The sequence below is a fragment of the Myotis lucifugus genome, unplaced genomic scaffold (genome assembly GCF_000147115.1).
Source record: "Myotis lucifugus unplaced genomic scaffold, Myoluc2.0 scaffold_143, whole genome shotgun sequence".
Classification (NCBI taxonomy): domain Eukaryota; kingdom Metazoa; phylum Chordata; class Mammalia; order Chiroptera; family Vespertilionidae; genus Myotis; species Myotis lucifugus.
In genome coordinates, this window is record NW_005871191.1 from 2,379,618 (window position 1) to 2,397,254 (window position 17,637).

General features: G+C 39.7%; 1 protein-coding gene across 1 annotated transcript in view; it reads right to left on the reverse strand.

Moving 5' to 3' along the window:
- Nucleotides 1-17,637, reverse strand: part of NELL1 (neural EGFL like 1) — a 672,205-nt gene that overhangs the window by 163,041 nt on the left and 491,527 nt on the right. The window contains exon 15 of the mRNA XM_023758901.1: nucleotides 2,256-2,351. Within this exon, the coding sequence (XP_023614669.1) occupies nucleotides 2,256-2,351 (96 nt within the window). The remainder of the gene's footprint in view (nucleotides 1-2,255; nucleotides 2,352-17,637) is intronic.

Sequence of the window (17,637 nt, forward strand, 5' to 3'; positions counted from 1 at the left end):
AGAGACCTTGTTATTTTATTTTAATTTTACCTTAAAACAACTTTGCAAGAATTCAAGAATATACGATGCTCAATCTTAACTTTAACTTTTACATGCAAACTCATGTCCTGCCTATCTCTGTTTTACCTTTCCCTCTGACCTTGACTTTCTCCTTTATTTCTAACGTTTCTTGTTTCAGGTAATAAAACAGAATGTAAGCATTAATTCAACCAACCTCTTACTGAGCAGAGAATAAGATATAGTCAAATCAACAAGTCATAAGAAATGATAATTAATTTTTCCTAGGCTGCCACCAATTCATCCCCAAGTCTAAAGTCAATGTTCTACCCAAATTCTTTATAATGTGAAAAAAATAAGAACATTAGATTAGATTATCTGGTTAAATATCACACTAATATAATAATAACTGATTTATTACAAGCAACCAGAGGTGCTTGGTGAAAATGTAGCTTCATGGACCCTCCCCGAGATATTCTGATTGACCAGGTCTAGGTTGGTGGCCCAGGAATCTGGGTTCTAACAGGAAGTCCATGTATTACTTTGAGAAACTCAGGCAAGGGTTTATAATGCAGGCTTTGTGAAATACAACTGGAATTTTATTCTCAGTTCTAATACTGACTGTAGCATTGCAAAAGTTACTTCGCTTGGCTAAGCTTTATTTTGCTATTTATAAAATAGGAGTAATAGTATTTATCTTTGTTGTTTATTCTTAATATATTAAAATATTTATTTAAAAGACCTGACACATAATTAATACATAATAAATGGTGTATCATTACTAGTAGTACCCATTATTATCAACACTATCATCATCACCATTTTTGTCCCCATTAATTCCTGTATACTCACTTTAGGGAAGCACAGCAGTGCTAGAGGACATGATGAGAAACCTTTACATGTATTTGTTTTTTCACTTTAGAAAACCTAATTAAAATCCAATGCACTGCAACGAGGGCATGTGTTCTAAGTTACCATTAAGTTTCTTTGCTTTTGGCAAGAATTCTCCAGCTCCATGTGGTAATTCTCATGCTGCTCAGAGGCAGTACTTGGCTCTTTTATGTGTCTTTTTAAAAAACAAACCAATTAATTTTTATTTCATAAATGAAATTTACTTCATTGATAATATCATAAAATATGGAAACAACAGTGCACATATTTTTTGTTGTCTTCCTTGTTGAATAATTTACATGTTACATTTTGAACTGTTTTTGAAAGGATTGGCTGCCTTATACATGCAGTGCAAAGTAACACATAGAACAAGTTGGGGTAAAATAACTAGGATCATTTAAAAATGTATTATCTAATTTCAGAAATCTTTTTACATGAAGGAAAGGAAACCGGAGCTTTGCTTCAAAAGTTGGCATTTAAGCCATCCTCTCTCTCATTGAATAACAGACATAATGACTACATCATCACATTTCCATATTTTTATGCTGTACTATAAGAAGTGTCAAGTGTGATATCTCAGACTCAGGAAAAAACACAATACGGTAATTTTAGGCCAATAAAACTTATGGGGAAATACACAGAAATATTCAATTTCGCATGACAAGCATTCTCGCTTGCATTGATATATATGTATACAGTGGCACACTGGCATTGCCCGTCAATTTAATTTGTACCCAGGTGGAAAGATGTCTCCAATTAATAAGACAGCTGATTTCACCAAATAGCATCAAGTGTAAACACTACATTTATTGCAAATAGAAGGATGCTCATAATAGAATCTTACAAACACTAAACTGGCTTCTATTATCAGGACCAGGAATAATAATGCTCCTAATAAACCAGTATTAGAACCAAATCCCAAGCACACCAATAAACCTGCTGCCAGAGTTATTTAATGTGCTTTAATTCAAGGAGCATGTGGCTCTAATCTAGATTCTGTGGGCACAGCAGACTGTTAACTCCAATAGTCCTGTGTGATGCTACCCCGAATAGCTGATAATTGGGGCAGGTCAGTTCTTCAGGCTTTATCTCTCATTAGCACTAAAAAGGCACACTCCAAACTATGACAGAGAAAGACTCAATCTTGCTCTATTAGAAACATTAAAGGGAGGACAAATGAAGCTCTATTTTCAGGGGGAGGAAGCCAATTATACAATAATCAAACGTATCCATTTCAGGGAGCTACATCCCCCAGCGAGACATAGTGCATCAAGTCAACCCACAATACTATACTACTAGAAAAAGAGTTTCCCTTCTCTCTGAAACTCTTTCTCCCCACTCCACTCCCCCAAAAGGGCTAAGGTTACCTTTCTCACAGTGGCTTCCTGTGAATCCAGAAGGACAGACACATTTGTTAGGCGCCACGCATGTTCCACCATATCTGCAGCCCTCTTCACAGAATGCTGTTGCAAAAGAATGAGGAATTTCTATTAGATAAAATGGGAATAAGAAAACTCATGGTAAATGACATAAGCATTGAAATCATTCCTTCTTTGTTGCATAGGGAATACATAGTTGTGTTGACATATTTAAAAGTTTTGGCCATGAAAAGAAATAATACTTACTTCACTGATTTACATAACGTCAGTTGTGGTAATGGAGGTAAAGTGTTTAGCACTGGGCTGGAATGTGCTAAATGGTAACTAGTATGAGCAGCTATTACTGTTGCTATTGTGACTTATTATTGACATATTTGAAATCAAATAGGATAGACCTAGTAACTAGAAAGAATAGGATTGGGATAAAAGCAAAGCCAGGCATTTTAAATTCTCATTTTGTAACCCCCTTTTTTTTGTCTAAACATATTTATTACAATAAAAACATTTTTACATCAGCTTTAAAATAGGTGGACAGATATAATTTTGATAACATAATAAATTCAACCACTTATTTTTTTAAAAGAATTATTTTTATTTAATCCTCAAGGTAGAAACTTTTTTTTAAAATATATTTTTTATTGATTTTTCACAGAGAGAAAGGGAGAGGGATAGAGAGTTAGAAACATCGATGAGAGAGAAACATTGATAAGCTGCCTCCTGCACACTCCCCACTGGGGACATGCCCGCAACCAAGGTACATGCCCCTGACCAGAATCGAACCTGGGACCCCTGAGTCCGCAGGCCGACGCTCTATCCGCTGAGCCAAACCGGCTAGAGCCAACCACTTATTTTTTTAAAAAATTTAAGATGTTTCCAATATTTCTGTACCAAAAGTGATGCCTTTCCAGTATAGCTAGAATGTTTAGTACACCCCAAATTATCCCTTTAGGGAAAAGGGCTCAATGTGAAAATACAGTTTTAGAGAGTGTGGAGTTTGTTAAGCCTTTTGACAAGCATTGCAAAGTTATGCAACTCCCTCCCAGTGCTACCCTGCTAGCCTTCCCACAATGGGTAAGTTCCCCTCGTTACACACCCGAACGGCATAGCATAGCTCCATGCACAGCTCCATACACCTCTCCTTGGTAGTATTAAGTATTATTGTTTATTTATGTATGAATGCTTATCATTTCCTGTCTCACCCGTTGGGATTGTACGGCCCATAAGGATAAGTCACATGCTTCTTTTTTTGCACCCCATCGTGCATACAAAGCATTAGTAGCTGAGTGCATGGTAGATACTCAAAACAGATTTGCCTAATGAATTAACTTATATTCTGCAGGTTGTTCTGACAGAAAAACTCTTCCTCCAACAACTCTGCAGCACTTCCATCCAGAACAACTTACTATGCAACCTTGCTGGATAACCGATAATTTAGTGTACTACCGCTGCAAAATGTCTCATTAAGGAAGACGATTGCAACTTGTTAACCCAGGGTTTCTTTTATTCACAGAAGAGCGAGGTGAGAAATTATTTTATTTTTAATTGCAGTTAGAAAATGTCAGCCTGGAAAAATGTCATAGTTATATTTTGCCATCATCACATAAATAATATGGGTTTAACTTCAAAAAAGCCACTGAACATCTTTAGGTAGTTGAACGCTAGTTCAAATACACAGAAATTCTCACAATATTGTCATTTTTTCACATCATTTAATATCTACTATATGATTTAACATTTTGGAGCTTAGCAATTAATTGTGAGTTCCTTTGCTCCTGCCAACAGACAGATAATGGGTACCTTGGTATTCGAATACCATTTCCTCTTTCCAGCATTTAACTACCATGAGCCTATGTACACACACACACACACACACACACACACACACACTGTCTTGCCCCAAAATTGCACCTTGTGGGCTCTGGTGATGGACCTTTCAAAAGTGTAGCTCCATATCAAAGTTAATAAGAGAACAGTAAACAGTAAAGTGTTTTTGAAGCTAAAAGTGACAGAAAGCTATAAAGGAAAGTTTCAAGTGGCACCAAAAGAAGACAGAGGTTTGGAAGCAGGACGTTCAGCATGGGTTTCTTCAGTAAGTTAGTCAAAGCAGCACTTGATCTAGATTTGTGTGTGAGCATACATTCAAACATGCATACTCACACACGTGTGCACACACAGATTGTAGAACTTGTTAGGAGACTTGGTGTTGTTTCATGATACATGTATGCTCTTGATTTACGCAACCCTTAAACAGAAATGATAATAGGAGGTTTTTGAAGAAAGCATGAGATGCCTGTGATGTCCTATGAATGTAAAGATGTGACAATGTACACCCCTATGTTCATAGCAGCACAATTCACCATAGCTAAGATTTGGAAACAGCCTAAGTGCCCATCAGCAGATGAGTGGATTAGAAAACTGTGGTACATCTACACAATGGAATACTACACTTTTGTAAAAAAGAAGGAATTCTTACCATTTGCAACAGCATGGATGGAACTGGTGAGCATTATGCTAAGTGAAATAAGCCAGTCGGAGAAAGAAAAATACCACATGATCTCACTCATTTTTGGAATATAAACAACATTATAAATTGATGAACAAAAATAGATACAGAGGCAAAGAAGCATTGAACAAACTGTCAAACTACAGCGGGAAGGTTGGGGAGGGTGGGGGGGAGGTAAGAGATCAACTGAAGGACTTGTATGCATGCATATAAGCATAACCAATGGATGCAAGACACTGGGGGGGGGGTTTGAGGGCATGTGCTGGCGGTGGGGTAGGGGAGACCAGGGGAAAGTCAATGGGGAAAAAAAGGAGACATATGTCCTACTATTTGTAATACTTTAAACAATAAAATAAAAATTTTAAAAAAGAACATACCTAATAAATGGGGTGTTACGAGGATGAAATGAGTTAACATTTGCCAGTGACTTTAAATTGTGTTTGGTGCATAGTGTTATAATGTGCTTTTTGAAATAAAACTAATTATAATGATAGCAATGCTATTATGACTGTGCATCATGGACCCAGAATAAATTTTCCATCTAATACTCAGATAATTAAACCCAGCCTGAAGGTGTCCATTTTCACCAAGATAAGTTGCTATGACCTTGTGATGGATGCTTGCTTTAGTTTCTAATGAAGGCAGTTGTAGCCCTTATCCTGGAACTATCAGAGAGCTGTTACTGTTTCCATTGTACACACCGTGAAGTAGGGGCTCAAAAATCAAGTCGCCTCTAAGGCTACACAGGTAGTACAATGCAGGTTTATCTGCAATCTAATATTCACATAGGCAGGCTTCTTCTTTTTTTGAATAGCTTCATAAGGGCTAAGGGAACTGAATACAAGTTTAAAAGACAACAATGTGTCACCCTAGCTGATTTGACTCAGTGGCTAGACCATCGGCCTGTGTTCTGAAGGGTCCCAGGTTCGATGCCGGTCAAGGGCACATGTCTGAGGTTGCAGGCTCTATCCCCAGTGTGGGGCATGCGTTATGGTATGAGCCTAGTGATATTTCACCTAATCTAGGCATATACTATTTTTAATGGAATTGATCTCAAGTAAAGAAGAAATTCATTGCCTACATGCACCTTAAAACAACAAAGTAATTTCAAAAACAATACCAAAAACAAGAAGAAGAAGAAGCATGTCATTGCAAATTTAAACTACTGTGGGGAAATCAAGATCAACGCACATTTCTTTTGGATACCTCATAAAACATCTAAGTATACTGTTGTATCCTAGTCTAAAGCTTATGGATAGATCACGTGTATCTGGGTAGGTTCTTATTGGTCATTTAGGAACCTAGCAGTTCAAAGAAAAGGACTCTGATACTCTGAGCACCTTTAATTTGCACAGCATTACTTGGCAGATGGCATGACCCAAGCAAGTCCCCATTGCATTTCTTTCTAGCGTATGAGGAGATGGGGTGGTAGAAACTACCTGGTCCAAACCCTTGCTCTGTATGTAATAGGTCTGTGACCTACAGCAAATTATTTCACCTCTCTGGACCTAAGTTTTCTCAAAAGCAAAACAGTAATGATAATAAGTATAACACCCAGGCTGTGCAGGTTAAATTAAATTACGACGAAAATGACCCAGGCACAGGCACTGCCAGTGGAATGTACTCAAAAGCTACATGTGATTATTGTTATTTATCAATAGGACTCTGCATTTCTGAATAACAATATCACTGTGCACTAGTTTCTGTTCTAGATTCTGCAGATGCAGTGGTGAGTCAGATAGCAAAGATCCCTGTGCTATGGAACTTATTCTACTAGTTCAGTGAGGGCACATTACCACTCCTTCTTGGACTTGATGGCCTTCACAGTGTCATGGGGCTTGCAATGGAACTTGGCCCCTCTGTAGACTCAGGAAAACTCAGGCATCCTGGTATGTTGCTCCCTTGTCAACCAATTTCCAGATTCCCAAGTATGGCTTGAACAGATTGTAGATACACAATAAGATTACAAACCTGAATCTGCCATTGGTTATTAACTTACACCCCAGGGAGATAATGGATGGGGTCAACTCTAAAATGGCTTGATTTCTATTCCTGAAAGGACTCTTTGCATTGTGTAAGAAAATAAAATCACAGAACTCAAAATTAAGGGAGAGATAATTCACAGAAATACTACTTTTTTATATTCAATTTTCTCAGCATGAGAAATGACACTCGGAGGTTAAGGGAAACAAAATGAGAAGGTGGGTTTGCACATGTCAAGCGTGTGGATGCCCAGTATTTCCATCATGTGCTCAACTGGACAAGAATAGTTTTATACTAACAAAAAGTAATAGCCCTTCAAGTCTAAACACTTTGCATGATCTTCTCAAAGATTTACTGGCATGTGTTTAGTTCCAAGGGACACCCTGTATCCTGATAAAATAAGAAACATACATGTTTCAGCCATCGGTTAGAAGGAAATCCTGCTTTTCACACTGCTTTCCTTGAGGAAGCTTTTTCCTTCAGATCATTTCTGACCTCTCTGCCACTGGGGAGGTAGGGGAGATTATTCTATTGATAACTCTGGAAAAATCTATATCAGGCTGATGCGAGTCAGATGGGAAAAGCAGGAGGATGGGCTGGGAAGTGCCATATGATGAACATTTCTAGTTTATTTTGGACACTGAGTTATTGGGTGTGAATTACATTGTTAAAATAACTATCAGGATGTAAATAAACGCTGTTCACTATGCATAGTTACAGGGTGTCATGAACCAAAGATTGTAATTAATTTGATTATGTGCACCCAAAATCCCAAGGGAGGAGAAGATATTTACAATTTGGTCATGCCTAGCAAAACTCCATGCCCACCCCACTTCTTGACTTCAGATGGCATCAAGTTTCCCATCTTCCATGGGATTGGTCTTCATTCTGTGTTCATTCTTAGCAAACTAGCTTGGTTTATAGACTTAAACTTACGGTTCCCCATCCAGCTCTGTCAATAATAGAAGCATCTCCTCCATGTTTGCTTTTTGGTTTATTGCTCACCTCATTCAGAATATATTTACCATAGTCGCCTCAAATATTTTGATTGTCACAAGAGGCGTGTGGGGTCAGTGTGTTACTGGCCTTTGGTGGGCAGAGGACCGGGATGTTGCTAAACATCTTACAATGCACAGGACAGCCCTGCATAACAAAGAATTGCCTGGCTTAAAATGTCAAGTGTTGAGGCTGAGAAACTTAGAACTTTACACAATTAAGTCTACTGAGTAGCTTCAGGAGCAAAACTATGTGATTTTAATCCCTTTTCCACCACCCCTTAAATTCTGCCCCCAAACACAGTTTAAAAGATAGAGAAAAGGTCAGAGTGAAAAGCATCCAGATGGTTAGTCTGGTATACAAAACCAAACATCCAGATGTCTGCAATGATCACTTTTCATATCTCCATTCTGGTCTTAAGCAAAAAATATAGCGCATAGTTTAATATTTAATCATTACCCCCACCCCCAAATCACCTTATGGCTCTACTAGCCATTTCCACTCTACTTTTCAATAGTAACAACAACAACAACACTAGTAATGGTGATTCCATTTATCAAAGGCCCTTTAAGTGCTGTATAGACAGAATACTCCATTCCATCCTTACAGTAACTCCGTGCATTATACATTCGTGTCGTCCTCATTGTCAGAAGAGAAAGATGGCTTTGAGAAGTTAAATAAGTTATCCCAGGTCACTAAGTGGCTTCCTGGGTTTCAAACTCAGAGTTGCAACCACATCGTTAAGACATCTCCCTTTAGGGCTTGGCCACCCACTATATGCAGACAATGTGCTGGGGACTAAGAAGCCTACAACTAGGCATGACACTGTCTCCATCCCTAAGAAGCTCACAGTCGAGTAGCAGAGAGTGGCATGTCCAAAACCAAGCATAATGAAATGTGATAAATGCCATTGTAGCAGTATGAATAAAGTGCTGAGAGCATATGGGGGAAAACGTGATTAATTGTGCCCAGTGGACTGAGGCAACGCTTTGCAACAAAGCTGGCATTTGAGTTAGGCCTGGAAGAATGGATAGGATTTTTGTTAGGCAGAGAAGCACAGGAAATGGGACAGTTCAGGTCAAGGTTTTGTCCTGTGCAAAGGCACTGAATAGAGGAGGAAAATGAACAGGAGTTTATCAATGTTGGAGACTGAATGTAGAAGACAATGCAGTGGGCCATGCAGGGAAGCAGGGACATTTAAGAATCTGTGAACCATCCTCTCCATCTCCCCATCTCCATCCACTTCCCGGAGTTATTAGTTACCTTAAAGCACAATAGTGTAATGCCTGGATATCTGTCACGAAACTTCTCTTTTCTTCTGTTCGTTATTCTAGTTAGCTGAAGACAGTGCTTAGCTAATGTCTTTTTTACTACACTGAATAGTAAAAAATGTTCAATCAGAAACCTTCACACACACTCATAGACATCCAGAAATATAAACCTTATTCTTAGTACATGTAATGCATTCTGATATTTTCCATTGTATTGACTTCCATTGTATTGTATTGAATTGTATTGCATTGCATTGCATTGTATTGCATTCTATATTATTTATAGAATGCAGCTATGATCCAATGACTTGCTTTCCTAACCCACTAAACCTGCAGTTTAAACTGTGCATTTATTTCACACATTCTTGGTAGTTGCCATAGTTTTCTGCTCCATAACATGCTGTGATAGGATGGGGCACAGAGTCACTTTAATCTTGTTATCTTCAAATGGAGATGTCAGTCTTAGCTCTAGAAAGACCGATAGGAAAATGGCCATTTTCTGTGGCTATAGCTGCAAAGTTGAAATACTTACTGTGTAGGTAGGCCTGTATAGATAATCACTGTTACAGATTAACTCAATAGGGTTGATTCAGGTTGAGGAGAGAGATAATGTGTCCTTTTGCATTATTTTTGGCCTGTATACATGCTTCTCTAATTATGAGATTCTCGAGGACCAGGGTTATTTTTTTTTCAAACTCTCCATTCCTCTATATCATCTTGAATGCTGGTGATACTAAACACATATTTATTGCCAGATTATATAGAGAAAATAACAAGTTTGATAAGACAGTCTTGTCTATAAAACTGTATCATGAAGTCTGAGATAAATACATGGCATGTAGTTATCAAGTCAGATCAATCAGCTTTAAATATTTATCAAGCATTGTCCTGGTAGGGTGGCTCATTTGGCTGGAGCATCATCCCATACACCAAAAGTTGTGAGTTCAATTCCCGGTCAAGGCACATACCTAGGTTGTGGGTTCAATCCCAGATTGGGGCATGTACAGGAGGCAACCGATCAATGTTTCTCTCTCTCTCCCTCCACTTTCTCTTTCTCTGAAATAAATAAGAACATATCCTCAGATGAGGATTTAAAAAAGATTAAATAAAATTTATCAAGCATCTACTATGTTGATACTCTTAATATGACATGATCCCTGTTCTCCAGGATCTGAGAGACTAATACAGTGTGACTCTCCCTGAAGACAATTCCCCCTCAGGGGACATTTGGCAATGTCTGCAGTCATTTTTAGTGGTTTCAGCCGTGGGAGTGCTACCAGTGTACTGACACCAATGATGCTGCTAAACATCCTACGTGCATAGAACAGCTGCCCAGAAAAGAATTATTCAGACCCAAACCTCAACAGTACCCAAGCTGAGCAAATGCAGGCAGTCATTTACTTAGTCATTCAGCAAATGGTTATTGAGCAGCTTCTCTATCAAGGATTATTCTGAGAACCAAGGCTTATGCAAAACAGCTAAAAATATTTCAAGGTATCGGTTTATATTCTACTGGGAAAATATGAAATAAAAAAATCAATGTGTAAGTTAGATGATAACAAGCTATATGACAAAAGATACAGCAGAGCAGAGGACAGGGTCTGTGCCAGTGGGGAAGATTGTAATTGAACAGGGGGGTCATGACCTGGCCAGCATGGCTCAGTGGTTGAACGTCACCTATGAACCAGGAGGTCAGGGTTTGATTCCAGTCAGGGCAAATGCCTGGGTTGTTGGGCTCGATCCCCGGGGGGGGGGGGGAGGTTGCGGGAGGCAGCCAATCAATGATTCTCTCTCATTATTGATGTTTCTCTCTCTCTCTCCCTTTCCCTTCCTCTCTGAAATCAATAAAAATATATTTTAAACAGGGGGATCATGAAAGGCCTCACTGAGTAAAGGAGAATGAGTTGGGCAGATATCAAATAAAAGAGTGTTCCAGGCAGAAGCTACAGCAAGTGCAAGGGCCCTGAGGAGGGAGGAGAGTGTGCAGGTCATGAAGTACCTCACAGATCCCAGCAATACTGCCTGCACGAGGGCAGTAGGAGGTAGACAATAGGAAAGGATTGTTTCTGCCTGGAAAGTCAAGAACAGCCCCTCAGAAGAGCCAAGGCCTCAGCTGAATCAGAACAATAATAACCAGGCAGATTGGGGCCAAGGATGTTTGAGTCACAGGACAGGGACAGTATGTGTAAAGGTGTAGAGGCCTGGAGACTCCTGGGTAGGTGGGAAATGGCTTCGGCTCTCTGGAGGATCTGCTGTGAGGAAGGAGGATCAGTGACTATAACTAGTGTTTTACAAACCCAGGCTTCTGGCAATTTCACAGAAGAGCCACTCTGCTCGGCCTTTCTCACCAGGTGACTACCAGTCTTAGGAAGGATTTAGGACCGCCAATACTATCTTATTTTTCCACAATTTCAATTTCATTCAGAATAAGAGTGGTTGGCTTTTTCCTAGGAAGTCAGAGTACAAATGTTGAATGAGTCTGTTTTTATGAGTTTAAAATCTCTGCAATGTATACATGGAAGAATCATATAAAAGAAATAGCAATTCAATAGGAAACTGGAAGAATCATATAAAAGAAATAACAATTCAATAGGAAACTGCTAAGAACTTGGAGTGAGGATATTCAGCTTGACTTTGTATACCAAGGCTGTGTGTGTGTGTGTGTGTGTGTGTGTGTGTGTGTGTGTGTGTGTATGTGGTAAATGACTGACATATTATCCAAATAACCTGGTGCCTAGAGAATTCTTCCACACAGAACTTCGTGAGCAGTTAAGTACATGAATCTGGTAAGAGACCTAGGGGCCAGTCTCAGTTCCAGCCCTTATTAGCTGATTAATTTATTTCCAGCTTTATTCAGATAGAACTGACATGTAATATTGTGTATGTTTAAGGTGCACAACGTGTTGACTTGATGCATTTATATATTGTGAAATAACTACCAGTATGACTGAATTTGAAAATTTACTTCATCTCCTCCAGCATCAAATCCCCTACTTGTATGACTAGGTCAATAAAAGAATCTATGTCATACAGGTATTACCAGGATTAAAGGGGATAGTGGAAGTAAAGTGCCAGGCACAGTGCTCACACATACTAAGTGCTCAATAAAGGTTAGTTCCTCTTTAATCTGTCAGCCTCTTTCTCTCCAGTGTAATTCCCAGAGTGCAGCATTTTCTTCTCAAATATTGAAACACTTTGCCATCTGCCTTTCCTAAGAAGATGCCAGAGTTTGAGAGATGGAGGAGTACTGGAATCAATTGCAAAGAAAAAGATGAGGGATTAAGACAAAAACCTAAGAAGAGAGAGGGAGAGAGAGAGAGAGAGAGAGAGAGAGAGAGAGAGAGAGAGAGATGGTGTTATAGAAGCATGGAGACTCCTAGGTAGGACAAAAAGTGGCTTTCAGAAAAAGCAAACTTCAAAAAAGCTAACTTCAGGAAGTTAGGTGAGAACTCCTATGATGTAAAAGCTAAGGTAACTGTCAAGTAATATCTTTGCAACCAAAACTCTGAGAGCAATTCAAACTTTGGTGCTCAGCAATTATAGGAGCACCAAGAAATAGGAGCTGGAAAGTGCTGTCTGTGAAAAGCAGCTGAGGAGAAAGCCAGGGTGAGACGGTCAGAAGGTTGCCAGCTGCACTGTCATATTGGTGCCAACACAGCTATATTAACCCTGAGTGAGAGTGGTGGCTTTTATGAAATAAATTTCAGCAAATTTTCCCAGGGAAAAGCATCCTTCTTTTTGTATCAACCACATGGAATTAGATGCTAAACTCTGAGTGAGGCATGCATGCAAGCTGCAGTGATCCTAGCTGGGTAATGTGGGTAGGCCAGAGACCGGAGAGGGCTTCTCCACTTCCCACCTCTGTCTTGAAACCTGAGCAATTTCTCAGACTTGTAACACATTTTGTGCTTTTTTTAAAAAAGTGCTTCCCAAGAACCTTAAAAGATAATCTGTAAGGATATCTTCATCTTTTGATGAATAGGGACACTGCAAAGAGAGAAGTTAGATGACTTGCCCAAGAGAAAATGAATTAGAAATGGACACAGAATTCCAGGCTCCGGGATTCTGACATAGCGTCAGGTGCCTGAGCGGTGAGGCCAGCTTCAACCAATGGGAGAAAACTGTTGGGGAGTTTTAAAAAGTGGGGGAGAAAGGAGACAGGGTAGAAATAATGGAAGAGAGAGTTGAAAAGAGAAAAAGAACAGAGGAAAGAAAATGAAGAATTACCTTAGCAGCAAATACTGCTCTCCCCACCCCCACCCCCACCATTTCAATACTAACACAGACTGACAGCGAGGCTGTCAGGTGACAGACTCTGGGACATGGGCAGTCTGAGTGCAAAGCTCAGGTTCTCCTTCTAGCTGTGCAACCTGGAGCTAATCTAGTAACATCTTGAAACCTTATTTTTCTGATGACAGAACAGGAAGTTAAAAAACACCACCTTCTTGATATGGTTGTTGTAAGTAATAGAGGTTTCTGTAGGTTGAGCACTTAGATCCAGGTGCACTCAAAAGATATTGAGTATTATTGACATTATTATTATTATTAGTAGTAGTCGTTATTGTATTTGAAATAGTTATATGCTTACATACACAGTGGGGGAACCCATTTGGGGAAAAATACATTGACATGGGGAACTAAAGGTAAAAGAAACCATAACTCACAAGGTTATTAGGCTGTCATTTGTATTTTGTGGAAGATGTACTATTTTTCAATTTCCTGCTTAAAGATCTGAACCAAGGAATTCAGAGTTAGAATTATTAATTATCAAGTTGCAGAATGCAAAGAATTCCAAAGAGCTCTGCTTGCTAGAGGATTCAAAAAACATACATTTGACCTTTCTTTGGCTGCCTTCAAAGTCAAAACGCAGGGTCCTCTTAAGCGAGCAGGTCTGATTAATGGCCGCTTTCATGCTGCACACGCCCGCTGGGCCTTGATCCTTCACCACTGCCCGGTTATCTGTCTTCCCGGATGTTTAGCAATATCTCATCTATAACATGCGCTGCCCTCATTCTTGAGCTAATGTTATTTTTGAAATATCTAGGCTCAAGTCCCTCAAAGTGTATTTCGAATTTATAGGCAGCATGGTGGAGGTAAAAAACAACAACACAGAGGAACCTGGATTAAATCACTAACTGTGTGACCTTCAGAAACTCACTCACCTTTTCTGAGCCTCAGTTTTCCCACTAGTGAAATAAAGACCTTAACAGCTCTTCTCTAAGCTGCTATGAAGGTTAAACGGCAGGAGAAACATGAGAACAAGTAGCCCAAAGCCTGATATATTGCCTCCCTCTCCAGATTTGTCCCTGGCCACTTTCCACCAGCAGCCTTATCCCAGCAGGTATAGTCCTCCAAACATTCTGAGGTTGCTTTTCTAACCATGTGGTCAGCTCACATGATACTGGCCATGAAGGGAGTAAGCACGATGCCCCAGCTGACTACTTCCTGAGGATGCTATACAGGAATTTGTATGATGTCCATCTTTCTGCCCGGCTCGGGAGCTGTTCATGGAGAGAACTTTAAAGGATGTTCCCCATATGCACAGTGTGCAGAGAACGCTGAATCCGACCAGTGCACTGATTCCAGCCGAGAAAAGACAGGTACAGAGTACCCAGGGGAGAGGGACGGAAAGAAAGGGCACCTCACAGCCCCAGCCAGCATTTTCTGAGTAGACAGAAGGTAAGAGCAAAGCCTCCCATAGAAATCATTGAATAACATTTGGCCTCCAGGACAGAGTAAGAAGGAGAAACTCAAGGGTGGGGGGGAGGAGGGGAGCAGGAAGTACTTTGCAATGAAAACTAGCCTGTGAGGAGTCAGAATACCACTGGACAGGAACCAGAATGAACCAAATCTACTATTAAAGCCACACTGATTAAGGGTCATCCTCAATTTTTTACTTGCTCATTTGTTTGTTATTTTAGTGAGAAGGCATGTGGGATCAATATCAGAATCCACTGCACGCCTTAGAAATCTGTGTTCTATGATGCCACACTTAAAATTTATTTAGTATTATAATAAAGCATGAGTTCAGCTATTCTCATCAAACATTTTCATTTATTTTATAAAGTTCTCAGTTAAGAAAAATCTAAGAATTGTTCATCCATTGATCTATCAGTTGAAATTCTACTATGCACCCAGTGCTCTGCTGTGCAGTTAACATATCAAAAAACTATCAACTGAAATTCTTCAATGCATCAAGTACTCTGCTAAGCAGTTAACAATACAGCAATGATCAGAGCATGCCATGTCCTTGATCTTATGAAGCTTATCTTTTGGGGAAGGAAAACAAACAATAAGCAAAAGCACAAAAAAATTTCAGATAACAATAAGTGCTATGGGGCAAACGAAACCAGCGTAGGGAGATAAGAAGTGTTTGGAGAGGAATTACTATTTACTTAGGGTAGTCCTTGAAAGGCCTTATAAATTGACATTTGCACAGAAACAAAAATGATGATAGAGTACATAGCAGGCAGGTATTGGGGTGATATGTGTCTAGGCAAAGGGAACATTGGACTACACCGACTGTATCCAGGAATTGCAAGGAGGCCAGGTGAGCCAAGAGCTGAGTCATAGGAGATGGCAACAGAGAGCTCATGGGAGGTCAGTTCTCCTGGGGTCTTCAGGACACTTAAGGGATTTGTGTGTATTTTTGCTCTGAAAGAAATTAAGAACCACTGGAATGTTTTGTGCTAAAGAGTGACATAAAGTCACTGAGGTTTTAACAGGATTTTTCTGGCTGCTATGTGGCAGAAAATACAGCATGGGGTGGACAGACAGTAATGAAAGTACCAGTTAGAAAGCTGTTAAAACAATTCAAATGAGGTCCCCCGACCCAGTGCTACCGAAGTGGAGAAGTGAGAGAAGTTACTGATGCTTCCAGTATCTACAGACCCAACAGGCTGCCTGTGTAGTAGAGGTGAAACCTTTGTCAAGAGGAGGCATGCTAGGCAAGCAGGGTGTCACTTGCCTTCTATAGAATTAGGAACCAAGGAGGCGTTGTTGTTTTTTTTGTGTGTGTTTTTTTTCCTTCTGACAATAATATGAGCTACATTTACATGTATTTTCTCTGCCTGTAATATTCTTCCCATTGATAAACAGAGTAAGTGCTACTTGGCCTCCAAATCTCAGCTGAAATATGTCCTGAACTGGGAGGCATTTTATAATGGATGACCCTCCCTCACCCCAGGCCTCCAGGCTAAGTTAAAAGCCTGTCTCAGTTTCTGAGGGCTGCCACAGCAAATGGCCACAGACCTGATGACTTAAAACAAGTAAAATCATGCTCTCACAGTCTGCAGTCACGTTGTTGGCAGGGTTGGTTCCTCTGCAGGCTCTGAGAAAGAATGTGTTCCAGGCCTCCCTCCTAGCTCGCAGTGGCTGCTAGGGATGCTTGGCTTGTAGCTTTCGAAGTCCACTCTCTACTTTCATCCTTATATTACCTGCCCCGTGTGTCTCCAGGTCAATCTCCCTCTCATTTCTCTTTTAATGACACCTGCCACTTGGTGTAGGGCTCATGGCAAATCTAGGTTGCTGCTATCACTTCAAGATCCTTAACTAGATCTTCGAAGACCCTATTCCAAATAAGGTCACATTCACAGGTACTGGGATTAGGTCTTGGATATTTTGGGGGACCACTATTCAACTCACTACAGGTCCCCTTTTTTATTCATCTTGTGGACCAAAAAAGGGTGCTATAATAAATCATAAATTCCTGACTTGGAAGTTCCTGGTGGGTAATATTTAGTGAAAGATTTTTAAGATAGTCCTGTACATTGTTCTGGTGCATCTAGGCTACATACCTTTGCAGTGAAAGAAATAGTACCCCTTGAAGGTGTAACGACCTTCGAAAGCACACATCATAATTATCCTGTAATCCAATCCTTGCCTTAATTTCTCTCACCTTCATGTAATATTCCTTACATTCCCTTCTTCATTCCAAATTCACAAGAGAAACTGCCAAATTGGTATTCTCCAAAGCATTTGAGATCTTGCTTCCTGGTAACTGTCGCCAGTTTTGGCTCAAATAAACTCTGATATAATCTCTATAGGCATCAACATTTGTTAGGTCTAACTTCTTTGGCACACTTCCTCATAGCACTTACCATCCAGTCTTCTAATTGCCTTCTTACTGATCTGTTTGACCTAATAGGTTTGAGCTTCTCAAGCAGACAGACCATGTCTTTTATCACACACTTCCCGGCACAATACATAATCAATAACTCCTTATTGAGTAAATTAATTACAGATCATAAAGCAAACTTATTAAACCAGCAAAAGATTTAGCTGACTCTCACCAGGTAGTTTAAGCTTCCTATTATCATGAGAGAAGACACTCAGGTGTTGGCATCAAATACTGGACTTTTACAGATGTTTTGGCTTCCATTTCTTCTCCAGCATAACAGAAAATGCAGTATAAATGACATTATATATGCACTGGGCAATGGAGAACAAGAGTTCTTAACCATAACAACAAAGACTTTGTTCAACATTAGTGGTTTTAAGTTGGTAAATAAAATTTACTTCTCTAGTTAAATTATCTCCTCCTTTCATTAGCCATTCATAGTGCTATTGTTTTCTATTTGCTGTTTTCAAGAGTAGAATCAGGAATCTTCAACATCCA